Consider the following 26,344-nt stretch of genomic DNA (forward strand, 5'->3'; position numbering starts at 1 on the left):
ATACACCAGATTTCAAAAGTTATGCTTATACCAAATATGTCCTTTTATTTTTGAACCCTCAATATTTGGTATGACCACCATTTGCCTTCAGCACCGCTTCCAATCGACGAGGCAAACTTTCAACGAGATTCCGTAGATATTCTGGATCAATTTTCTCCCACGTTGTTTTCAAAACATCAAAATAGTCGTCTTTATTGGAGATCGTTGTTTTGTCCACTTTATCGTCAAAATAACACCACAAATTCTATATCTGATTCAAGTCGGAAGATTGGGGTGGCCATTCGAGTGCCTTATTTCGGTTAGATTTGAACGCGGTTTTTTTTTTTTGGCCGTATGTTTAGGGTCGTTGTCTTGTTGAAAAATGTAATTTTTTTCTAGACCAGTTTTCAATAGTGAAACCTCCAAATTTTCTTTCAACAAGTTAATATACACGTCTGCGGTCATAATCCCCTTGATATTCACCAAACTTCCAACTCCAGACCACGCAAACGATCCACAAACCATAATGTTCCCCTCTCATACTTTACCTGAATGTCTTCTGAATGTATAGTTCCTAAAGTGCGTCACCGGATCTGCGCCATACCCTAGATCGACGTTTTTGTCCAAACAGCTCACATCTTGCAACTTGCTCTCATCGCTCCACAAAACGCTTTTTCAAAAGTCTGTGGACATCCCGGCGTACTTTTTGGCAAATTTCAATCTCTTCCGTTTGCTTTTTGCACGCTTATGAAAGGGCGCTTTGATGCCAAACAACTTTCGATGAGGCGCCGGCGTATGGTACCGTCGATCGTCATCCAGATTCATCGTTTCCTTAATTTCCCTGGAAGACAATTTAGGGGTTTGCTTCGCCAACCGAATTATTCTCGCATCATCTCGACGGGTCGTCACGCGATGACGTCCTTGTCCAGATTAGTTGCGCACAATTCCAAAGGTTTCGTGTTTTTTTTTTCAGAAATGCTGCACGGCTCTATTAGAAATCGGATACTTTTCAGCAATTTTTCGGAAAGCAATTCCTTTTTTGCGATCGCTTATAACCAGATTTCTCACATCGAGCGAAATTTGTTTTCCTGATATTTGACACTTTTCATATGACGCAATATTTTGATCCACTAGCTTTCCAGTAAAAGAACTGTCAAATAAGCCACAGTGCTGCCAGAACCTTAGTTAATTATCATGACAAGAAAAAATGTTTTTTTAAGTGTTTTATTTATTTTGTCCAGTACTGTTGTTGGGTACTCAGTCCTCACTACAGTAAACGTGATTTTTATTAAATTAACTAAATTCATACTCTCTGTCCGCAAAGTTCGGGTCGTAATGCTGACGAATAGGGACGATTTTGGTGCTGATGTGACTGCGATGGCCTGTCCCATAAAATAGGATTTAAGGATGCCGGGCAAAGCTCCCTAAAGGTTCTTAACGAGCATTCCCCCGAGGTTTCCGTAATCCCTTAGTCTTTGGTGTTTTTTTTCCAGAAGATCAATAAGAGAACGTTTGTTTCGCTTGTATATATCTAGCTATTTCTATTTTTGTATGTACTAAGGTTAGCTTTACGTTCCGTAACATTTTGGCTACAATTGGGAGGAACTCTGGCGAATATTTCAATATCTTCAAAAGTGTAAAATAGCGCCTAACGTAACAATACTCCTGTTTGATCATTTTTTCATTGAATAAATTACTAATATAGTTAAATAACATTAACTTAGATTTAATAATATTTACAGTAAAAGTACCCTGAAATTCATACGTGTACAAAATTACCGGAATTAGAATTTTATTTCTCTTGAAGTAAACATGATATTTAGTTCTGGATTGGCTGACGTCATGTTGTCAGATTTCTTTCAGTTTAGTTCCGTGTGGACATTTTCCTGCACTGTTTTCTCACTCTCAATCGTTGAGGATGTGAAAGGTAATGTGTGTTGCAGATAGGAAGAAAAGTGTTTCCAGTAGATGGGATGCTGATGCTGCCCCTGCTCATTACTTTTATAACCACCCGAGCGCAGAGACGTAAAAAAAAAGCATCAGAACTTATCCAGGTTTTGTTGATGATGAAAAGAGGTTGCTGCAACTGCGCAGGACCACTGACCCCGAGCTCTCTAGTCGTGTACGAGCCCACCTACACACTGACAGCGCGCACCAGTAATGGGTATGCGAGTTCTAAATATACAAAAGGAGCGCGCGCGTGCTCTGGGTTACAATTATCTCTTATCAGCTGTGCCCAGTGCACCGTCCCTTAACGTACGGGGAAGCTTTTTTCCTCACACCGACATTGACGTTGTGTGTGTGGCATTATACAACCACTACAGAGATAGAGTGTTAGGGCGGTTGCTACAGTATTGGGAGGCAGGATCATGGGTAGGATTATGAAAACATTGGTTTGTATACGTAGAAAAATGTTTTAGTGCGCCATTCAGTGGACTCTTCGTGTCTCGGTTGTATATGAGGCACACGGATGGGGCTGTAGGATTTTACTTTGGCTGAGAAATAAAGCTCTCCCGCAGGGTGGTGAGCAAGGGCTTTGGGCAGTGACACTGTCGCACATGCGCAGTGTGCAGTTTCGAGACAGATTTTATAGAGCCCGTAAATGGTTTGCTGTGGGCCCTGTAACACTTGTACCTTTTCAAGCAAATGTTTCGTATTTGGGTACTTTCAGTATCGATATTCGTGATCCATCCAACGAAATGAATGTTTTTCTTGAAATGACTAAAATTTAAACTATTATGTAAACATCATCCAGCAAAAAACAATGCTAGATGAAGATATGATTTTATTCTAACTCTAGCTACAACTATGTTAACGTTTCATGTGCAGTTTATTGTTTACGAATTCTACATGAATCCTAAAATGGGAAAAATCAATGTTGCAATGCATTGCTGAAAAAAGCTAAAATAGTTTTTCCATTACAATGCCCTTATCTTTTAATAATGGTTTTATCGTTATTTATATCGGTGCGGCTCGGTGGTATAGGTGACAGCGGCGCCGGTCTTCAAACGGCAGGACCCGGGGTTCAAATCCCATCCGGACCCGTCCCCCCGTAGTAAGGACTGACTAACCAACGGTACCGGTATCGGGTGGTGGTATCGGCCGTCTAGTAAGCCATTTCGATGGCCGGCATGACCTTAGAGGAGGTTAAAGCCAAGAAGAAGAACGTTATGTGTAGAACAAATGAACAAAGAAAAGATCAAAAATATTGCTCTTATCTTTAGGCAAAGCACAGCAAGAACTGTGTAATCTGTAACTATGATAATGTGCTATAGAGGGTTTAATCAAACGAAGGAATAATGAATAGAATTATATTGTAAAAGATCGAAGATTAAAATCTGAAAAAAGGAGTTAATAGAATAATATACAATGATCAAGAATTAAGAACATTTCATCTCTTTGTGACATCGTTTGTTGTCAAAATTCGAGTTATAATTTATCGATTGATTGGCTCACCCACTTTATTAGGCTTAGTCAAAACAGCATAACCATTTGCATAACCATTGTATTACCTCAACATATTTTAAAGGGTGCCAAAGTATATAAAGGGTGCGGAAGTATAAACACGATTAAAAAATTAGACAAAAAATAAAACCTGTTCCAGAAACTGAATGTTTATTTGATAAACAGTGTTTGTGGTGTGTTCTAGACTATTTCCCAAAAAAATAAAATAATTTAAAAATCCAATCGTAAGGCAAATGATTGCACTTTGGCACTGGACCAGCATGTTTTCGCATCATGGGCGCAGCATAGGTCGATTCAAACACTCCCGGATGTGTAGGTATCGGCCCTCATCGTCTCCGTTGTCACAAACGGTTCGGACATCATCGCGCATTCGCAAATGGCTTGCTTCACCATCGCCTATTTTCCGAATTTTGCGAGAAATATAGATTTGTCGATTTCTTCGACATCCTGGCTTTCAGGTACGGTGTAGTGCTGACCACCCGTAAGAGTTGTGTAGTCAAAATTTACGTACGACTCATCGTTCATCACACGATGCATGAGTATTGGCGACTCCGCAGCTTGTCGTACAGCTTCCCAGCTCGTAATTTAACGCATGCGGCCTTCTTTGTACTCCGTTTCCATTATTTTCTTTTGTTTTTTCTACGTTTTAATTATTCTATCTTTCCTTGGCACGTTGGATGGTACTTTTTGATGTATCCAGTTCTTGAGCGACATGGAAAATTTTCTTTCTTTGCTTTGAACGCTTTACTATTTCCCGGTCCAACTGTTGATCGACGGGACCGGGATTTCGGAAACTTTTCGGCCACATCCTGGCGGGCTTCGTACGTCTCCTGTGCTCACACGTTCCGATTTTGCTAATTGACGTAGCGAAATGTTAGCAGACGCGCACCATTTGTGCACAATGCTTTTGCGCTTTTCGACGGAAATGCCTCGCATTTTAACAGCCGCTTACTAGAAACGTCATTTAGAAATCATGCTTATAGTTTCGGGGGCACCCTTTAAGTCTGGTAACTCCGTACTAGGTGATCGTCGTCCGCCAATCCGTTATCCCGGCCTTGATGGCGGACGATTCCACGTCATTCTCCCACGTCAATCTGGGCCTCCCACGCCTTCTCTGTCCGTGTGGACGGCCTAAAAGGACCTTCTGATTCCTGGATCGTCCGGTGCTATGCGTATAATCTGGACAGTCCATCGGAGCCTGGCGAGCGTAATTCGCTGCACTACGTTGCGGTCGTCATGCATTTCGTACAGCTCGTCGATGTAGTGGCTCCTCCATTGTTCTTCCATACATATGGGGTCAACATTCGTTCTGAACAACTTCCTCTTGAACGCAGCTGAGAGGGCTTCGTCTGTTTTGGACAGGGTCCATGTCTCAGAGGCGTATGTGAGTACTGGGACTATAAAGGTACAATACAGTCTCAGTGAGATGTTTCCTCAGGCTGTAGAATGACCGGAAACTCCCGTCTCTATGCTGTTTTCGGTACTGAATTTTGACCCGAAGGTGAAGTGGTGAAGTGGTATAGGTGAAGTTTTGTGCGACTTCAAATTGGCGGTCACCTATCCGTACATCACCCCCACGTAGTTCCGGATTTCTTAGCAGGGCCGCTGATGGTGCCACCATCAATTTGGTCTCTGGCCTCTGCTACCTGGGAGAGTCGTATATCATCAGCGTATGCCAAGATCTGGGTTGACTTATAGAAGATGGCTCCCGAAGTGTCCACCTCAGCGAGTCACGGATGGCGCTCTCTAGCGCCAAGTTGAATAGGAGACAGGCGAGCCCATCTCCCTGACGCATGCCTTTGGTGGTAGCAAAGGACCCTGAGAGTATTCCATCCACCTTCACCTGGCATTTGTAGTTGGTCATGGTCATTCTAACAAGCATGATCAGTTTGGCCGAGATTCCAAAAGCGTTCAAGGCCTTGTAAAGTTTTACCCTGGTTATGGTATCATATGCGGCCTTGAAATCTATGAAGAGATGGTACGTGTTCAACTGCTGTTCAGCCATCTTCTCCAAGATTTGCCGCATGGTGAAGATGGTCCGCATGGTCCATCTACATTAGTTTTCCAAATTTTATGTGATTAGTTTTAAAAATGAATAATATAAATGAATTTTTTAACAACTTGACGGCCGCGCATTGCGTATTGTTTTTTTTTTTAGCTGAACGCCGGCTTTTCGTATCTTTATTCCTTTATTCGTATATTCGTATTAATAAAATGTAAATGTAATAATTATAATAGATAAATAAACGTTTTCCCTCGTTTAGAGACTACGATGTTAATCTTTTTAAAGAAAGGCACCAAAATTCAATTTCTGACAATATTAATAATTGTCGAAAAATGTTTATAATCACAGATCGATGCGGTCATATACCGCCTTCAATGAATATTTGCGTCATTACACCATGGTGTCATTACACCATCGACTTTCAATCGATAATTTTTGGCACCACTTTGCAGACCTGTAGATAAAATATGTTTGGCCACATTTTCGTAATATCCTGGCGTTATCGATCAGTTAAATTAAGTCTTGAAACATATACGTTTGATAACAAATGGTCTTGTCATGGTTTTGAGTTTTTTTTTCTAATACAATTTGATGAACTCTCTTACTAAAATAATACAGCACTAGTTTGATTTAAAACCATTCTCCCTGTTTTGATTTGTTACGTGATGGGGTTTAAACAATTTTTCCATGTAATTGTGTTATGTAGCTTGTTTTGTTTTTTTGTTGTTTTGTTTTCATGTGTAAAAACCAATACAATGATAATAAGTCTCCTTTACCGTTTTTGTTCTCCAAAGTTTTGTTGATTTTGATTATATGTTTACTCTTTCAATTTGGTTTATAATTTGATTTTTACTTGTTTCTTTTCTTCGGTTTTATTTAACTAACTATCTATTAACGTTCTTCAGTTTACACGAAAAGTCTGAACTTGGTTAATGATTTGATTTAAGTTACATTTTTGTTTTCATTACTTTAATCAAAACTTGAAAATAAACTCTTGATTTGTGATTTATAAATTTTATATTATTTCTCTTTTTTTTCTCTCGTTTTTTTTCTTCTAACCAACAGATCAGTATACTGCAGAATTCCCAGAGTCAGAGTGTTTGAGTTGTCACTTTCCTGACATTCCACCATCAAACCCTTCAATCCGCAATTCGCCATCAACATCTTCGTTTGCCGTCGTTTTAATTGCGTGCCCCCAATCGTCGTAAAGAACGTGTGCTTATCAAACGGATCCTTTATCCTGTTGTATTTGCAACCAAAATGATGAATATACGAATTGTATTGGAACGGTAGTAAAAAGTATTGGTTTCCAGCACGCAATGGTTGTCGCTGTAAAGACCGTGATTTGGTGAAAAGAAAAAAATGAAATGTTGACAAATGTGTGTTGTGTAATGTGATATATGTACTCCGTTTTTTCGTGGGAAAATAATTTAATGAACTTATTTACTTGAAATGAAGAATTCCATGTGAAGGATTATAAGTGAAATATATACTTTAGTTTTTTGAGAAGATAGATTCGAAAATTATCTTTATAATCACTAAAAGAACAGACATACGATAATATTGATTAGACCACTTTGCGTTTAGTTTCTTATGTGATATTTGGTTATACTGTTAAACGTTTTGACGAATGTTGGAATAGTGAAATAGTTTGTAGAATCGAACAGCTGATTGTTACATATACGCCTTTGGAGATCGCATTTTAATTTATAATTTCTGCTGCAAATATTTTAATTATAAATATTTGCACTTTACGTACACTTCTAATAGATTCATTTTTTTACCTACATTTTTGATCTCATAGATCGACGATCAGCAGCCATCCACGATTGTCGTCTGGAAGTGGAAGTAGCAGCTGGTACAACGGAGGAACAACCAATAACAACAACGATAAGAGCCCAACTTCCTCCCATCAGCATCCATCCGGTTCGCTAGCCTCCACGCAATTGCAGGATATTAGAATAGGAGTCAGCCATAACAACAGTGTAAACAACGTTAATAACAACAACAACAACAACAACAATAGCTATGATGGATATGCTGTGAAGCAACAAAAGTCGCAACAATCACTCCCGAAGTCTCATCGATCCGGTTCGGAGTCGGAATCGCTAAACGATCCGCATCTACACTACCACTCCCATCAGCACCACTCCAGCAATCACAACCACAGCCACAACCACCTTCCCCACAATCAACAGCAACCTCACCATCATCACTCATTGTCGCGGAATTCGTCACCGGTGCTGTCCTCCAATCCAACATTGCACGGTCATTATCAGCCGGCCAATCATCACCATCTACCGAGTGGTAGTAGTAGTGGTGGTATAACGAGTGTTGCAGGTGTCGAGCGAAGTGAACGGGCTCATCTTAACCACCAGCAGCAGCATCATCTGCAGAACCAGCAGCACCACCACCTGCACCATCATCGGTCGGCGTCACGTTCGCGATCACGCTCGCCCAGCAGTAGATCGTCCTCTTGTTCCTCCTCGACGCACAGTAGTGGCGGCGGGGCACCGAACCATTCTGGGGAAGCTGGCACGACGACGAACCTCTCGGGACGTAGCAGTGGCAGCGGCAGCGGCAGTAGTAGTAGTACCGGAGGAGCATCATCGGTTGGACTGCTGCCCTCGCTGCCGACGCCCTATGGCCGCGGCGATGCTGCTGCAAACTGCTCACCACCATCCCCTTCTACTACTGGAGCAGTAAGCGTTGGACGGACTCTGCTACAATCCGCTATTTCCACGGCAGCTGCAGTAGCAGCAGCAGCAGCAGCAGCAGCCGCCGCAGCAGCAGCAGCAGCCGCAACAACAGCGCCTGCAGCAATAACATTGCCAGCAGCAACGCACCAAGAAAGTAGCAGCAGTAGCGGCCACAGTGGCTGTACTGACGGCCCGGACGGCGGTAACGCTAATAATGCAGCTAACGGCTCAGGCAATCAAGGCAGAAGCAGTAGTAGCAGCAGCAGCAGCAGCAGCAGTTCGAGTAGCACCAGTTCAAGACACAGTTTTAGCGGTGCATCCGTTGCCGGTGGTGGAGGTGGAGGGGGTGCATCGTGCACTAGCGTCACAACGACGTCGTCGACCGCTGGTGGAGCAGCAGCAGCAGCAGCAACAGCATCTGCAGCAGCTCCAATCAGCAGCGGCGGTGGAGGAGGAGGCGGTGGCGGCGGCTACGGTGGAGCAGGTGGAGGAGGAGGAGGAGGAGGTGGAAGTGCGGGAGGAACAGGCAGTGGAGCAGCAGTGCTCAGTAACGGGAGCTCTGGCGGCGGTGGTAGCACGAGTTTGATCAATTGTCATTCGGACGATAACCGCCCGTTGGCAATTTGCGTCCGAAATTTGCCTGCCCGCTCGTCCGATACCTCACTCAAAGATGGCTTGTTCCACGAGTACAAGAAGCATGGAAAAGTGACCTGGGTGAAGGTGGTCGGTCAAAATACCGACCGATACGCGCTGGTCTGCTTCAAAAAACCGGAAGATGTCGACAAGGCGCTGGAAGTGTCCCACGATAAGCTGTTCTTCGGCTGCAAGATAGAGGTGGCACCGTACGCGGGCTACTACGACGTGGATGACAACGAGTTCCGACCGTACGAGGCGGAGCTGGATGAGTACCATCCGAAGTCGACACGGACACTGTTTGTCGGCAATCTCGAGAAGGACATTACCGGGAGTGAGTTGCGTAAACATTTCGAGTGTTTTGGTGAAATCATAGAGATAGACATCAAGAAGCAGGGTGTGAGCGCGTACGCGTTTTGTCAATATTCGGACATTGTGAGTGTAGTGAAAGCGATACGGAAGATGGACGGTGAGCATCTTGGCAACAATCGCATTAAGCTCGGGTTCGGCAAATCTATGCCAACTAACTGTGTGTGGCTGGATGGGGTCTCGGACAGTGCAAGCGAGCACTATCTGGCAGCACAGTTCAATCACTTCGGCACGGTGTCGCAGGTGAGCGTCGATCGGGATCGCAAGCTAGCGCTTATTTACTACGAGCAAGTGCAGCAAGCGCAGGCGGCAGTGAAAGAGATGCGCGGTGTGATGTTGCGCGGCCGCAAGCTGCAGGTGGACTTTGCGTCTCGCGAGTGTCAGGAGGCGTTTTTCGATAAGTTAGATAAGCAACAATCCGGGGGCAGTATATCTTCGTCGTTCGGATCGCCCCGCTTCGGTGGCGTTACAGGAATCGCTGGAGGCGCTAGTAATAATAGTAGTGTTAGTGGAAATGTTAGTAATAGTAGCAGCACCGGCGTTGGTGGCACCAACAGTGCTAGTTTGAACAGTACTAGTAGTAACAGCGGGAGTAATAGCAACAGCAATATTTCGATCCGCAACCGATCCGGTGCATCGTTCAGCCGTCCAGGCAATCCGCTCAGTGGTAGAGGAGGAAGCGATACCGGGTCAGCTGCTGTGAATGCGAACGTCGTCGGTGGAAGCGCTTCGCCTCGCGTTGACCCGCTATCACTAGCGTCGTCATCTTCGGCATCGGTGGCCGCATCGTCTGCAGCGGCCGGTGTTGTTGGCGTCGGTAGTGTTAGTTCGCGGGGCGGTAACAGTGGGTCGACAGGCGGTGGTGTTGTTGGTGGATCATCCCGATCACGAAATGTGCGATATTCGAGCGAAGACTACTACTCAGAGGGTGGTGGTAGTGGTGATAGGCGACTTCGTAGTTACGACGAATATAGTCAAGGATCGGCCACCAGCTCGACGCACGAGGATGAGCGGTACGACCATCATGAGCATAATAATGGTAACAGTGGCAATAATGCTGCTGGTATCACTGGTGGTAGTGCCCATGTTGGATCCTCGAGTGGAGGAGGAGGCTACAGTCGGAGTAGTAGCCTCATAGACCGCTTATCTGGAGCTCACCATCACCACCACCATCACAATTCATCATCGTCCGACTCTCCACCCTCGTCGTCTGCGCCATTGCCCGGAGGTAATGCTACGGGTGCAGGAGCAGGAAGTAGCTGTTTGTCATCCTCGATACAATCCCGCCTAGGTGGCGATGTTGATCTATCACCTTCGTCGACCGGTAGTAGTATACGGAAACGCAGCGAGAAAGGCACAGGTAACATTAGCATTACTTAATTCATTTAATTGACCGCTTATTGAACGTAATCTTGCTTCGATTAATATTAAGCTCACTCCAGCCCAACAGACAATTATAGCGGTTGTCCGTTGCATTTCGTAATAAAATTAATTTGATGCTTTTTCATCATCTTCTAGAGCATTTCGATTGCAAAGTTGCTTTTTTAAATGCATACGTTACCGCCGCCAATAGATGACTCGAGTTGCAATTCTTGTAGCTCGATAACCTTGCGAAAAATGTTATAACTTTTTCGATCCACACGTTCGCCTAAACTCGGGCCATGGATCGGGGCGGACTTGTTCGAGCCTCGTACGCCATAAAATTTTCTGTTGGGTGATTGATTGATTCAAAAGTGCACGTTTAGTTCAAACATGGTCCACTAATGCTTTCTGTTGTTTCGTCATTTATATTTTCTCTTGTCTACAGGTGGCGATAGTAGTAACATGCGTTATCTGCAGAAGGAGCGTGTACATATATTAGAACAGCTAGAAGAATGCCCGTCCAGTGGCGATGAGTTGGTTAGCCCCAAGAAGCGTATCAAATACAATTCTGACGGACACCATCATCACCACCATCACCATCATCATCACGGTAGTGATTCAGATCGAGATCGTGATCATCGCGATCACCGTGATCTTCGTGATCCGTCGCCTGGAACACCTGTTGCGGGTGGCGTTGGTGGTGGCCCTGCCGCAGTCAACAGCAACAGTAGTAGCAGCAGCAGTAGTAATAACTTGCATCACTATAACAGTCACCACCACCATCACCATCACCATCATCATAGTAACAACAACAGCGATAGTGGAGGAATGGGAGGCGGAGGCGGTATTGGTGGATCCTCGATCAGTGGCATACAGTCATCATCCGCACTGACGCACCGGAAATCGATGGAGGTACGTCGACTGTCCGAGTGTAACTTGCAAACATCGAAGCAATCGTCATCCTCATCGACCTCCGCATTGACTGGTGCAGGAGTTGGTGGTGGAGGAGTAGGAGGAGGAGGTAGCCATAGCAGGAGACCGTCCACCGAAAGCACATCGTTACACCAGCGTCACGGTAGCAGCAGTAGCAGTAGCGGTATCAGTGCTTCCATTTCGAATCAATCACACCTGGACGGCGGTGGCGGTAGTAGCAATCACTCGTTGTACTCGCATCACTTGAGCAAACGACGAAAAATGATTGCTTCCGATAGTGGTAGTGGAGGTAACGGCGGCACACAAACCGTACCGTCGTCCGGTACAACGGCGTCGAATGGTGGTGCAGCTAGTAGTAGTTCTACTGGCAACAGCAGTGCTAACAGTGGAGGTGCAGGATCTTCAGCAGGAAGCGGAGCGAGTAGTTTGACAACCTCAAACGAGCATCACCATTCATCACGCGGGCGTGGCCATCAGCTGCACTCCATACATTCTCATGAGGCTAGTGGAGGCGAAAGCGCGGACGGTTCGCGACCCGGCACCCCACTGTGCGATGAACGACCGGAGAATCTATTGCCTAGTGAACCTCGCCGCATACCCACGGGACGATCGTACAATCAGGAACCTCTCGTACTTCCGCTACCTCGGTTTGCGGTGCAGGTGTTTCAGCAGAGTCGGCTCAACGCATTACAACAGCTGCAGCAAACTGCTACGTCTACCACCGGGACATCAGCTAGCGGCGGAGTGTCTGCTTCGTCGTCGTCCTCTTCGTCATCCTCATCCGCTTCATCTTCGTCGACCGTTGATAGGCAGATGACGGCGAGTGGGAACAACGGTGCCAATGCAGCCGCCGCTACGTCCTCGATTGGATCATCTTCTGGAGCGTTATCCTCTAGCAGTGCAAACCAGATTCACCCGTCATCTTTTACGTCCAATTCTAGTCTGCAGAGCAATAGTAGCGCCCTGTCCAGCCCACCGCCCGTTGGTATAGCGTCCTCTAAGCTGACGACGCCTTTGCAAATTAACACTATGCATACATCAGGGACGACATCCGGGAGTAACAGTTTTAACATGGCCGGTAGTGGTGTGTTCTCGATGTTGGACACAGCAAACGAGATGGTCCCAGCCAGTCCACCGCCACGAGCTTCCTCCGTTAGTTCAACCTCCAGCGATTCGAGTGATCTTGGCCTTTCGCTTGATGAGCGTATCAAAACGCTGGATGAAAAGTTTGAAAAGTGGTCTGGTAGCACACAGGCGGCTTCTGTTGGTCGGCTAGCCGTGGGTAACAGTGTCACCATTGGTAATACCAGCACTGCTGCAACCATCGTCAATAACAGTGGCAGTAATAGTTCGAGTGATCTTCATTTTCTAAATGATCGCCATCATTATTCTACGAGCAGCAAAGGATATTCTAATCATCATTCCTCCTCCTCCTCCTCTCTCCATCATCACCATCATCAGACGCAACAGCAGCAACAATCGTTTAGCAATCATATTGCGGGAAGCAGCAGCAGCAGTTTGCTAAACCATCATCACGCTCATCACCTGCAATCACCACTGTCTGCTGGATCATCGTCTAACTCTTCCTCCTCCCTAGCGGCCACGGGCTCGTCGTCGTACCGGCACAAGTTTCTTGATCTCGATGTACATGAACTTCCCCCTTCGGACATCGTCAAGTCCGTTCTTTCGAAGAAATCGATCTTTGACGAAGATCTCAAGCGGTTAGAAAATATTGACGACAAATATGAGCCTCGTGATTTTTCCAACTATTCGAAAACCAGTGCCACTTTGGCTTCGGCTGCTACGATCGCTACCGTACTGGGCAACAGCATTGCTGGTACGATCGGTGCTCCAGCAATGGTCCAACAAGTAGGAGTGGCCCTGGGAAATGTTTCACCTGTCATAGCAAACAGTGTTGTGTCGTCGGCTAGTGCATCTCCGGTGCATTTTGGTTCAATGAAATCGTCAGTACCATCAACGACGTTAGTAGCCTCCACCGCTCAACAACAAAATCCAGCTGGTGCTCCAGTTTTAACTGCAGTAAACACAACGGCACCGACTTCTGTTACGACAACCGTTTCACAAACAACAACAGCAGCTGTAGCGGTTGCAACAACTACTGCAGCTCCCACCGCTGTACCGCGGGTCAGTGGCAGTAGTGCTTCGGTATCACCTATGAACAGCCCACAGCCGTACAACAGTCCTAACCCGTCAGTAAAATCCTGCCTTCAGTATCCTTTTCCCAGCCATCCACCATTGGCTCAACAAGCATTATCGCCGTCGTCCGGGTCCAGTGGTGTCACAACAACAACAACAGCAACGACCAGCAATAGCAGTAGCGGCACTGACACTGGAGTCACGACCGTAACAGAGTCCCTGGACGTCTCGCCGTCAACAACGACGACTGAAGCGAAAACAGTGACATCGCATGCATCTGTGGTGGATAGCGATAGTAGTAATCCTTCCGGTTTACTGCTCACCAATCCGATAAGCGGCACCAGTAGCAACGACAACGATCCAACAGTTACGTCATCCCCGTCCGTTAATAATAATAGTAAAGATAGCAGTAGCAGTAACAATACGACAAATAGTAGAAGTGCAGCTACTCCAGCTGCTGGTATGGTTGCAGCTGGTTCATCGACTATTGCTACTACTAATAATCACAATGCGGCGGCTATCGCAACAGTTGCTAATGCTGCCGCCGCCACTGCATTATCGTCGTCGTCGTCGTCGTCGTCATCATCATTATCTTCGTTGTCGTCGTCAACCAGTAAACCAAAGACCAATGTTTTAAATAAAAGTATTAGTTTAACGGAAAAAACAAGTACAAACGCTAGCGGTAACAACAATAATAATTTAATAAACAATAGTGATAATCTAAATAGTAGTAGCAGCAGCGGTGGTAGCAACGCTAGCACTGGCACTGGTTCTAGTGTTAACCATCCGTCTTCAGCAACTGCGGTTGTATCGTCGTCAGAAGTAACACCAACGACAGTAGCGAGTATACCACAAGTACAGAATCAGAAACTGTCCTCTTCTGTGTCGTCGGCTTCGTCAGCCTCTACTTCGTCGTTGTCGTTATCGTCATCATCATCATCAGCAGCAGCAGCAATAGTAGAGTCGTCCATAACTAGTAACTATAATGTGGTTGTGAAGAGTAGCAGTAGCAGCAGTAATACTAATGCAGCTGCAAACAGCGTACCGGGAAGTACAAACGTTGGTACGATCAAGCTGGGCATGAGTGGCAATGGTGATGGCAGTGCACCACCATCCCATGAAGTAGTAGTACCGCCTATGCATTCCAGTAGTAATAGTGGATCGCAGAGAGAGGAATCATCTAGCAGCAAAACTACCAACAGTATCGGGAGCAGTGGCAGCAAACATCACAAGGATCGACGAAAACTATCCACCGCGTCGTCTACCTCATCGACATCTTCGTCGAGTGTAGTATCGTCTCCGAATCCTGCCTCAGCTGGTACCGCCTGTGGGTTGAATGTAGCGGATGAGCATCCTGAAGAAGTGACAGCACCATCAGCAACTTCGTCGGCATCGTCAAAACATTCGAACAAATCGAACAAGTCCAACTTACACACCCACCATCATCATCATCACCATCATGGTGATCACAGTCACCGGAATAGTGGTAGTCACCATAACCATCGTCATCACAGTGATAGCATCAGTAGCAATAGTAGCAACAGCAGCAGTGGTAGTAATGTTAGCGGTTCCAATAGTGTGAAGAACTCCTACAAAGAACACGATCGTAATCACGTGTCTGCTAGTAGTGAGCTTTCAGCTATTGGAGGTGGGTCGTCTGCAATGAACAGCAGCAGTTACCGAGATGAATTCGATCGACTGAAGCAGGAAGCGGCTGCTGCAGCGGCAGCGGCTCACACATCTGGTGGATCATTGAAGCGCAGAGATAAGGATCGAGAGGAGCGACCTGTTAACGACGATGAATCACGCAAAGTAAAGGAAGATGTCAGTAACAGTCATGTGGATCATCGTGAAAAGGACAGTTATGCTGTTGAAAAAGATCGATCGAGAGAACATCATAAGCGAAGCGATGAGACGACAAAAGAGCACGAAAAAGATCGTCGCAATGCGAAGGCAAGTAGTGGTGGGATGTCGAACGATTCCGAGCAATTGAAAGATTCGTCGGGACACAAAAATCAATCATACCATCAGGACGAGTCCTTGCAACATCTTCACCATCATCATCGAGAGCGCTCTTCGGATAAGGATCGCCGCGATCGTGTCAACTCCACTGGCAGTGGATCTCCAGCAAGAAGTTCATCTAAACGACGTCTTAGTTCGCAAGACAGCGTTGAATCGTCTTTGGAGGAAGCGACATCGCTTAAAAAGATACGGTCCAGTGCTTCGCAGGACGGCAGTTGTACTGTTGCGATGCTATCTACCGGTGGAAACGGATCGAAAAGTGGGGAAAGAAGAGAGTCTGGCAAAGAAGGTCGACGAGAGAGCAGTAAGTATCACCATCACAAAAGTAGCAGTCGAACGGCGGAGGTTGGTGCTGCTGCTAGCGGTGGTAGTCATAACCACCGATCAGAAAAGATCTCATCCAAATCCAGCGTAGCTAGTAGCGGTGGCAATCCTACTGCTGCAGTCCCATCGACAACGGCGAACCATGTTGGCTCGTTGGAGAAAGGATCTTCGGCTAAGCACACAGAAAATCATGTGATCGACAAACAACAGGCATACTTGCTAGAAGAGCGTCGTAAAGAGATCATGATAGCGAGTGAAGACCATCATCACCAGATTGGTGCTGTTGCTGCGGGAGGAGCAATCAGTGTTACTACAGGTGGCAATATTGGCAGCAGTGGTGGTGTATCCCATCATCATAAGCGCAAGGAACGTTATCACGATAAACACAAGTCAAAGAAAAATCGCGACCCAACACGTGACAAAGAAAACACATTGAATGCAAACTTTCCTGCCGATAGCTATGGCGAAAATCGATCAACAAGCGACGAAGAAGAGCAGAGTAGAATACGCTACAAAAAGGAACGAAAGGAATTGCAGGAGTTTGCGAAACAGCGCCATCATAGTTCTAGCAGTACGGGCATTGGACTGGATGGAGTAGACTACAAGTTGGCTGTCAATAAGCTAAACTGCGGCAGTAGCGGAGGTGGTAGAGCGGATCGCAAATCGTCACAACCCGTCAGCCGCGCAGAGTCATCTGCCGAAGAAGGGCGCGAAAAGAAAAAATGTCGATCGAACAGCAGTCGTAAGGCGAACAGCTCTGATACGGATGATTCGGATGAACCTAAGAAGCATTCAATCTTCGACATTCCCGATGATGGGCCTAATATATCCATGTACGACAAGGTGAAGGCTCGATCTTGCAAAAATATGCAGAAACAGGAGGAGGAAAAGAAAATCAAAGCCAAGTTTTCGCAATTAAAGCAGTGCAGAGCGAAACGGGAGGGTAAAAACCGATCGAAAAGCTGGGAAGAAGGCGACGATTCTGATTCCGATGCAATGCACTCAGACACGACCATCAACAGCAAGTACAATCACAAAGATCCTAACAAAAGTGGCATGGTGACAACGACTGATGACGAAGACCACGCTTCTACAACACCCCGATCGCGACGCAATTTCAAGGGTTCATCACTGGCTTCCGACTCAGACGAAGGGCCTGATCATCCGCACCACCAGCAGCGCACGGCAATGTTCAATCGCGATCGGTTGAACGATCTGTGCGATGACGAGAGCAGTGAGGGTGGTGGAAATTTGATGCTCCATAATGTGGGTGATGGGCGCGATAAGTTGAATCGTGACCATCATCATCGGCAGCAGAAACAGGATTACCACGAAAAGAATGTTCGACGCAGTTCTGGTGAAGATAAGAAGTTATCTCGCAAGAATTCTCGCTCTACGCGTATACAATCAGACACGGAAACGGACGACGAAGCGATATCACGTGAAAGATCCAAGATGAAAGTATCGAGTGGCGCTAGTCGGTGCGAGAGTAGTATGATTTCGGATGCAGAATTCAATCACATCAACGATAATATTGGGCGTATGTTTGGTGGCAGTTCGGAAGCCAAAGAACAGCTATGTCGGAATGCAGGTAGTGAGCAGGATGTTAAGATCAAAAAGGAAGTTAAGAGCGAGGATGAGTGCGCAATGGATGAAAGCAAAAAAGGCACTACCAACGTTCCAATATCGCTGTCTGCTTCAGTAAGTCTTAGCGATGGCTTGAAACAAGCTATGGTTAGTGAAGACCGTAAACCATCCACATTTGCTCTTATCGCCAGTGATATATCGGATGATGATTTGGTGAAAACGGTAGTGAAATCGGAATATCCGCCACACAACTCTATTTCATCGCTACCGGTAACACCGACAACCGCATTAATATCATCGATCAAGCGTGAGCCGATCGACGGTTTAAATTTGTACAAGTCATCCAAGGAACGCCAACATCAGTTGTGCGATCAATCCGGATCGGATGGAACTGATTTAATGCATCACACGGCATCTAAAGCGGACATGAGTCAAACGGAGTCGAAGAAAAGACACAAGAAAAAACAAAAGCGCAACAAAGGTCTCGATGGCAGTAGTGGCAATTACGAGCAGCTGGAGAAAGAAATGCCTACAACGCCCAAAACCTCCGATGTGCGTGGCGATGATACAGAAACGATTGTTACTGCTGCTATGGCTCAGTTTAACTCCACACCATCGGCAGTCGGTGCTGATAGTATTAACTGCGGCAACATTTCACTGGCAGGCCTTTCTGCCGGTGGCATCATCAGTCAGCAAACAACGAATGTTACCTCTGTCGCAACGCAGTTGAGTGAAGATTCGAAAAAATCAACGTGTGAAGATCATCACTCCTCATCGTCTTACAACAAGAAGAAACACAGCAGTGGAAAGAAAGAAAAGCGACGAGATCGGTCTAAGGAAGACCACGAAAAATCAACCTCATCCTCGTCGAGTCGTTCGAAGAAATCAAAAAATCGCCACAAAGAAGGTGCTAGCGGTGGCGGCGGTACAGCTAGCAGCATCGCTGGCAATGTTTCTGGCAGCGCCAATAGCAAATTTCTTGACATGGAACTGTTTGGCCCGATATCGGATGAAGAGTCGCAACACTCGTCCGTGGAAACGGAAGCATCTCATGGTAAGCAAGGTTCGGTAGAACCAGATGAGAGCAAGGAGGAGGATTTGCAGCACCAGAATACCGAACATAAGGATAGAGCTATTCCAACGGACGGAGGAGGACTACCAACGTTGATGGGCGAATTTTCCAAAACAATTGCGGAGAATCAACAAAACTCAATTGCCAAGCAGCAGGAGTTATCTTCTACTTCAACGCAAAGCGCCACATCAGCTGATCCACTCACTGACAAGGAATCGCGCAAGCGCAGCAAAGAGAAGAAACGGCGTGATCGTGAGAAATTGCGTGTCTCGATGGCGATGCTCAAAGACGAAGAAAACAGTGTCGATTTGGATGAAGCTGGTAGGGCGCTCGAAGCGCAGCTGATGAGTGATAACGATCAGAAGGTTGAAGATGTGTCACCGGCATCTACTATTGCCAGCGCTTCTCTCAGCGGAAAACGCTCCTCAGTTGATGTGTTGGACGTGTTTCGTTACACGGATGGAGATGGCGACGACAGTATGGAGACGTCGTATGGAGAGAAAAAGGATTTGCCATCAGCTTCCTCCAACGAGCACAATCGCAAAGATAAGAAAAAGAAAAAGAAACGTGGAAAAGAGGAGAAACACAAACATCATCATAATAGTGGTAGCTCGCTAGGCAGTGGCATTAGTACGACTGCCAATAACACCATAGGTAACAATATTGTACACAGCGGGTCTACACTAGCCCCGATAACTGATGGAAGTAGCAGCGTTTCTCACAACAGTCCCTTCGGAAGTAATAGCAATCAAGTAAACAGTCATTCAAAACCACAACCATCTACTACGACGCCTGTTACGCCGACGATCACTAAACTGTCTCTTGATATCATTTCTGCCCAGCAAGACGATTTGAAACATAACTTCAGTAAACCGTCGCCCAGTTTGCCATGTCTGCTTGATGAAAGTCCACCTCCATCCAACAAACAGCAGCTGACAGCGCAAATGAATGCTCGCGAGTCCACCGGAACGGGAAGCGCGGAGGAGCGAATAATATCATCCTCGTCTTTACCAGGTGTTACTGAGGCTAAGCGGGAAATAACATGTTCTACGCCAACATATGACATGGAAAAGACATCAGTTGTCCCGGACGACAAAACGAGCTCCTTTGTAGGAGGCACTACTAAGCAGAAGATTGAACAGATGGAAAAATCGGAACTTCCGGTACCACCATTTGGATACGACCTTGACGAACAATTGCACGAGAAAGCAGTAATGTCTATTTCGGGCGAATTCGCAGATAAGCTTAGCAAAGCCGACAAAGGAACTGCGGTGGATGGGAAAGAGACAGAGCTAAAGCATCAAGTTAACGAGAAGCAAAAATTGGACGAATCGAAATTGCAACTCATTGAGGAAAAATCGCGCGTAGTGATCTCGCAGGAAGAAACTGAAGATGCCGTAGCAGCATTGCTTGGCGAAAGTTTCGGCACGTCCAATACACCCGATTTCTCCGACATGTACAGCGATCCAGTTGAAGAAGAGCAATTGTCTTCACAGTTACACGTCGAGGATGAGCCTCCCCAGATACCGGAGGAAGACGACGAAGAGATGAAGAAGGCAATCATGAGCTTGAATGCGGAAGAGCTGGACATGAAGGAAGCGGACACGCCGCAATCGGAGCATGATTTGCAAATCGACACAGACACTGAGGATACGAACCTGGATGACGACCACCAGTCCAGTTTGCTACGTTTCGATAATCCACCAAAAACACCCGACGTTGATCTGAGTCAGATTGGCAAACCGTTGATCGAAGGATCGCAATTGACAAAAGTCGGCGACAGCCTAACGACTACAATAGTCGCGGAAAGTAGCAGTTCAGGAAGTAGTAGTACAACGAAAAAGGATGATTCTAGTGGGAAATTGGAGATGCCCTCTACACCGGGTAAAAATGTGGCTAGTGATTCGCCATCGCAAGCCAGCTCTGACGAATCGTCTGCTCAATCATCGGTCAAACTCAGTGGACGTCCATCAAAAACATCCGTACCAATGCTGGAGTCATCGAAAGTAAGCGCTGCTTTCAAGGGAACAGCGGTTGTGCATGACGGTGTGTTCTCGGTCAATATACAAAACCAAAAAATCATTATACCAACGACGACGTCTCCGAGTGCTAAGGAGCGTGAGCGATCAACCGTGTCCGTTGTGGGTAACATAGTGGATGTGAAATCGAAGACTATTGGTGTTGACCCCAGTTCAACGTCGACAGCAATAATAACGTCCACAGTGTCAGTATCGCTGGCAGGGAATCAGTCTACAATCAAATTAAATACATCCAGTCCAACCACTCCCCAAAGTCCAAGATCGATCAGTATTGGACTATCGTCTCAACAACCAGCATCGCCAGTCACTGGACTTTCATCAGCAGCCAACTTACGCCACCAATATATAGTACAAACACCCCCTACAATCACTATTCCCGAACAGCAACCGGTCATCTATCATCCGGTGTCAACACCGACGGATGCTACTCCTCGCGGTCCAACAGTTGCTACATTGAATAGTGGAGGTACTAGCGTTCAATCGCCAAAACAGCAACTACAAATCGCTCCACAGTCTCCATTTGCACGAACGTCATCGCCAACCGCACTTCGACAATCTGCAAATAGCAGCAATCGACAGTCTCCGCAGCTCAGCCCCATCATGCAGTCGGGAAACAGTCCTCAAGCGATGATTATTCACCACGGTGGACATATTGTAGTACATTCGCCAAACGCATCCCAAGCCCAAGGATCAACTTTAGGACAGGGAGGATTCCTATCTCAGAAATCAGTGACACCGGTGACGGCACCAGGAGCTGCTGGACATCAGTATCAACATCATCATCCGTCGCAGCATCATTCGTCACAGGGTGCACGTATGCCATTAGCAGGAGGAGGACAGCTGAAACCTGTATCCCTTACAGGAGGATCGCCGAAACCAAACGAACAACATCCGATCAAGACTCAGTTCAGCAGTGGTGGAAGCCCTGGAGCAATGCAAAGAATCATTACAGCCACTGCAGCACCAGGCTCTCCGTCTAGTATGGCTAATTTGGTACTAGATTCCACTCCTACTAAATCCAAGATCGTGGTAAACGCAACGAGCAGCAGTTCAACAACATCAGTCTCACTGTCAACAGCACATGCTACTGGCAAATCGATAGATACTTCGCCTAAAACTACGCCCACCGTAGTTGTAGCATCCTCCACGCTCGCAGGAACACCGGTTAAGACAACCACGATTGTGACACATCAACCCATAAACATAACATCAGTAACGCATGCTCAGCAAACGAGACAACAGTCGGCAATAACTGTAACTACTGCTAAAAGTTCATCACAGGCTCAATCTGCAACGACTACTGTAGCGTATCAAAAATCAGTCGCAGAGCAAAACACAGCTACCCTTGGCAAGGGAAAACCGTCTGATATTAAGACGAATTCGATATTTGCAGCTGCCAGTAATGCAATATCAACAATAACATCCAATCCTAATCATCAACCAATTACGCCAATTACGTCAGAACCGGTATCCAAATCATTGTTTACCTCTGACGAGTTGTTGAAAGGATCGGCAGCTATCGTTGCTGTTTCGGCCGAAAAGAAATCAGAGTCTGAAAAGAAAGAAAGCTCGAACGAGAAGAAATCCAGCGAACCCAACACGAAACAGATGTCAGTATTGGATGATTCGAAACCAACGGCATCAACGACGCTGGCAACTACTGTTAGCGTAGATGATCAGGAAACAGACTCAAAAGAGGACAGCGATTGCTGGTCCACAAAGGAGATCAACATAGACTCTGTGATTAAGAAAGTTGATGCGTTGTGTTCGGAAGATGATTCGTCTTCTTCGCAACCCACTGCTGCGGTTGCTGCCGTGAGTAATATCAGTGCTATTGATAAAGCAGCTTCCACCATTGAAATGGTGGCTAAAGGAGGTGGGGAAGATATAACGATCAAAACACCGTCGTTGCAGCAAGAAGAATCTAAAGGAGATTCTGTCAATAAGTTTCTCCAATCTTCGAGCATCGGTCAGGGAGATGCTACAGGAGAATACAGCAAGAAATCGGAAACTGTCTCCACGAAGTCGGTTGAAGATCAACGTTGTGTTGGTACTAGTGGGACTCCTGCAACACCAGTCATCGATGACGAGGAAGTCGAGGATGCAGTAGCCGGTGAAGCATCGGAGAAGGAAAACGTAGCACGTGGCAGCAGCACCACCGGTAAGCGTGGTGGTCGTCCTCGCGGAGGTCGTAAAACATCGGAAAGTGGTCATAGCGTTGTGGTTGGTGGAGACAAACAGAGCACAACCATTGGGACCGACCAAACGGTGCTTGAAACCGGTATTCAAACACGTACCAGAGGTGGGAAAACTCCTGCCGGCAAACGTGGTCGTGGTGGTCGCGGTGGTGGTGGTGGACGTGGAGGTGGTACAGTTGGTATGGTAAATGTATCACAAACGATAACCACGCCACTTACATCAACAACGCTGACTCCGGGAACGCCTAGACCCGTTGGTGGAACAAAAGCCGGAATGCACATGGGCGGTTCGTCCGATGTGTACGAGTTCCACGATGATTCAGGAGAGGATGTTTCCAACTCGGATAAGATGCTACCTAGCGCTGATGGTGCTCGTCCACGATTGATTTTGACCATCAAAAATCAGACTGCAGTTACGACGGCAACTTCTGCAACTGTCACCAGTAGTGCTCCGGCGACAGTAATAGCTACAACTACCGCGATCACAACTAGCTCTAGCAGCAGTCCTACAGCAACGCAGTCTGTGGCCACAATAGTCAATACCAATGTGACTACCAATTCGGAAACCTCAGTTTCCTCTGTTCCTACCACCGTAGCACAACAACAACCACAAGCAACTATGACTTCCAACGCGCCCTTGATGTCACAGACACCGCAGCAACAGCAGCCACAGCCACAACTACAGACATCACAACCAACGCAACCATCGCCAAGTTCCGATGAACCTCACGGCTTGTCGAACATGGAGAACGCTATTAAGGACGAACAGCAGGCGATGGCAGTGAATGCGGTCGGTATTCTATCGGCAGCAGCAGTTGCGGCAGCAGCCAACACAAGAAAATCCCGCCGACTTCAAGAGAAGGATGGACGCAGCACTATCGACGACATTATCGAAGATGTGATACGTAACGGACCTTCGCCGAAAGTGGCTGGTGCAGGAACTGGGTTGCAACAACAACAATTACCACCACCACACCAGCCCGGCGTTGTTTTGGCACCGAATACACCGCAACCACAAAGCATTGCTCCGGCACTTGGCCAGCAACCATCAAATATTGTAACCGTCAACCAAGCGGCGGTAGGGTTGGTGCAACAGCAGCAGCAACCTCAGGTGGTTCTTCAGCAGCAGCACATTGTTGGTACTGCAAGTGCTATTGGAGATCAGCAACAGCCAGGTGTCCATACGACGCGTCGCACCACTCGACAGAATGCAACAACTTTGACTCGTAAGTTTATATTGATGTGTGTGTTTGAATTGTATATATTTTTAATGTATTTTCTATTTTCATTTGCAGCAACTGCTGGGTCAGCCGATATGCGTAAATCACCGCGCAGCACTCGCAAAGGCAAAGACCGTAAAATTTCCGAAACATCTACCGATAGCAGTGACGAAAAGCCCCAACAAGCGGTATCATCGTCGTCAGCAATGGCTGGAAATACGAGTGGCATGAAACCACAACAGGCAGATACAAAGCCATTGGACGATAAGCAAGGCGCTGGTATACTGTCCGCTACAACGCCCGTAACTCCCAGTATGCAGGCATCGCGTCCTAACGAGACAGCATCGGTGGCGGATAAATCAAAGTCAGAAAAGTTGAAGTCTACTGACGAAGCGAAAGCACCTACCGAAATTGGAAACGTTTCGCAACCTAATTCACTCACTCTGATCGATCCGGTAACGGGAGAAATGGCAGTTGTGCGCCATAGCAAAGAAGGCCAGTACGTACCGATGCCCAATGCTCCACAACCCTTGAAGAAAGTGATAGCGGCGGCCGCAGCAGCAGAACAACTCAAATCGGTTGGTTCGCCTTCGTCACCGGTTTCGATAAGCAATAGTGCTGCTGGATCACCAACCGCGTCGAATCGTATTGCTTCGACCCCTTGTTCAGTTGCATCGCCCACATCTTCCGCGGGTATGATGTTAACCACGAACAAGACGACTACGGTTGTGTCATCACATCAGCAGCAGCAACCGATTGTCGTTACCAAACCGCATACCTTGAAGTCACATGTGCTAAATTCTCAACAAGCCCTGCAACAACAGCAGCAGCAACATCAGCAACAAGTTGTGATCAAACCAGGACAACAACCGCCGCAATCGGGTGTGTTACTAAGCCAACAGCAACAGAGCACACCGTTTGTGCAGTCCGGTCAAATGGTTGGCGGGAAGACGATTCATCCCACGACGACGCCTTCGGCTCCGTTGAAACTGACAACACAACCCATAACTACTACGGCGCTTGGACAATCACAGCAAATTATAATACACAACGCTGTCGCAGGTCAACCACAGTCGCATGCGATGGCCAAGCAAGCTAGTGGCATTGGCGGAAAATCAGCCACAACTCTGCTGCAGCAGCCGCAAGGAGGTCCTGGTGGAGCTGTTAATAACATACAACTGCACCAACACACAGGAACTGGCAATCTGCTGATCAATATACCATCGAACATGCATTCGGCAACTGCCGTGCAAATGTCTCCACGCTTGCAGCAACAGCAGCAACAACAGCAACAAATGGTGATCGCCAACGCAAAGCAACTACAAGGTCAACCATCACAACATCAACAACAACAACACAAGCTTCATGTAGTTCAAGCGGCTGGCGCTCCTGGAACTGCACCGCAGCAAATAATAATTCATCGTGGAAAGCCTGGTACGGAAACAGCCGGAACTGTACATCAGCAGCAAATACCTGTAGGCTACACAACCGTCCTACAAAGCGGCAGCAAGATAATCCAACAGGCTACTTCGGCCATCCCTGGTCAGCAGGGATCGACCGCAGGAGGAGGTGCTGGTCCTATTGTAACGCAAGTCCAGCAGCACATACTTAGCAAGCATCCGACCACAGGTCAAACGATACAGATTGCTACTTCGGGCGGACCTCCGGGACTTCCTGTACATTATCAAACGATACAGCAATCCGGCCAACCGACGATCGTACACAAAGGCGCAATTACCACCGTGCAGCATAAGCTTGTGCAACAAACGTCTGCGCAACAAACGCAGTTGCAGCACAAGCCAATCGATGGAACACCAATCGGTTTGCATGCGATAGCAGGAAAATCTTCGATCCTCCATCAGGTACCAACGGCGGGCGGAAAGATTGTGCAAATTCAATCTGCACAGAGCGGTGTGGCAGCACAGCAGCAACAGCAGCAAACGGTTAATGCATCGGGTCCGGTAATAACAGCACAAGGACTTGGTCATCAGCAGCATCCACAGCTAACTGGTACACTACAACCCGTTGGGCTATCGAAGCTAGCGAACCATCATTTATCGACACCGTCACCACCAGCGCCGCAGCAGCAGCAGCAGCAGCAGCAGCATCAACAATCGCAACAGCCACCATCTACGAAAGGCATATCTCCCCTGCTTCATCAGACACCACAGATACTGACCGGTGCCGTTGCAAGTCCCCCATTGAAGCAATCTCATCTTCAAGGTCAGCAGCCAATTGTTGCGGGTATGTATTTTTCAGTCCAGTTTAGAATGGTTCTTC

General features: G+C 46.8%; 1 protein-coding gene across 1 annotated transcript in view; it reads left to right on the plus strand.

The window, feature by feature from the left end:
* LOC126565758 (protein split ends) overlaps positions 1 to 26,344 on the plus strand; it is a 77,291-nt gene that overhangs the window by 48,262 nt on the left and 2,685 nt on the right. Inside the window, exons 2-6 of the mRNA XM_050222965.1 lie at positions 7,254 to 10,510; positions 10,958 to 14,035; positions 14,075 to 22,584; positions 22,621 to 24,070; positions 24,140 to 26,308. Coding sequence (XP_050078922.1) covers positions 7,254 to 10,510; positions 10,958 to 14,035; positions 14,075 to 22,584; positions 22,621 to 24,070; positions 24,140 to 26,308 — 18,464 coding nt within the window. The remainder of the gene's footprint in view (positions 1 to 7,253; positions 10,511 to 10,957; positions 14,036 to 14,074; positions 22,585 to 22,620; positions 24,071 to 24,139; positions 26,309 to 26,344) is intronic.

This window comes from Anopheles maculipalpis, chromosome 3RL (genome assembly GCF_943734695.1).
Source record: "Anopheles maculipalpis chromosome 3RL, idAnoMacuDA_375_x, whole genome shotgun sequence".
Lineage (NCBI taxonomy): Eukaryota > Metazoa > Arthropoda > Insecta > Diptera > Culicidae > Anopheles > Anopheles maculipalpis.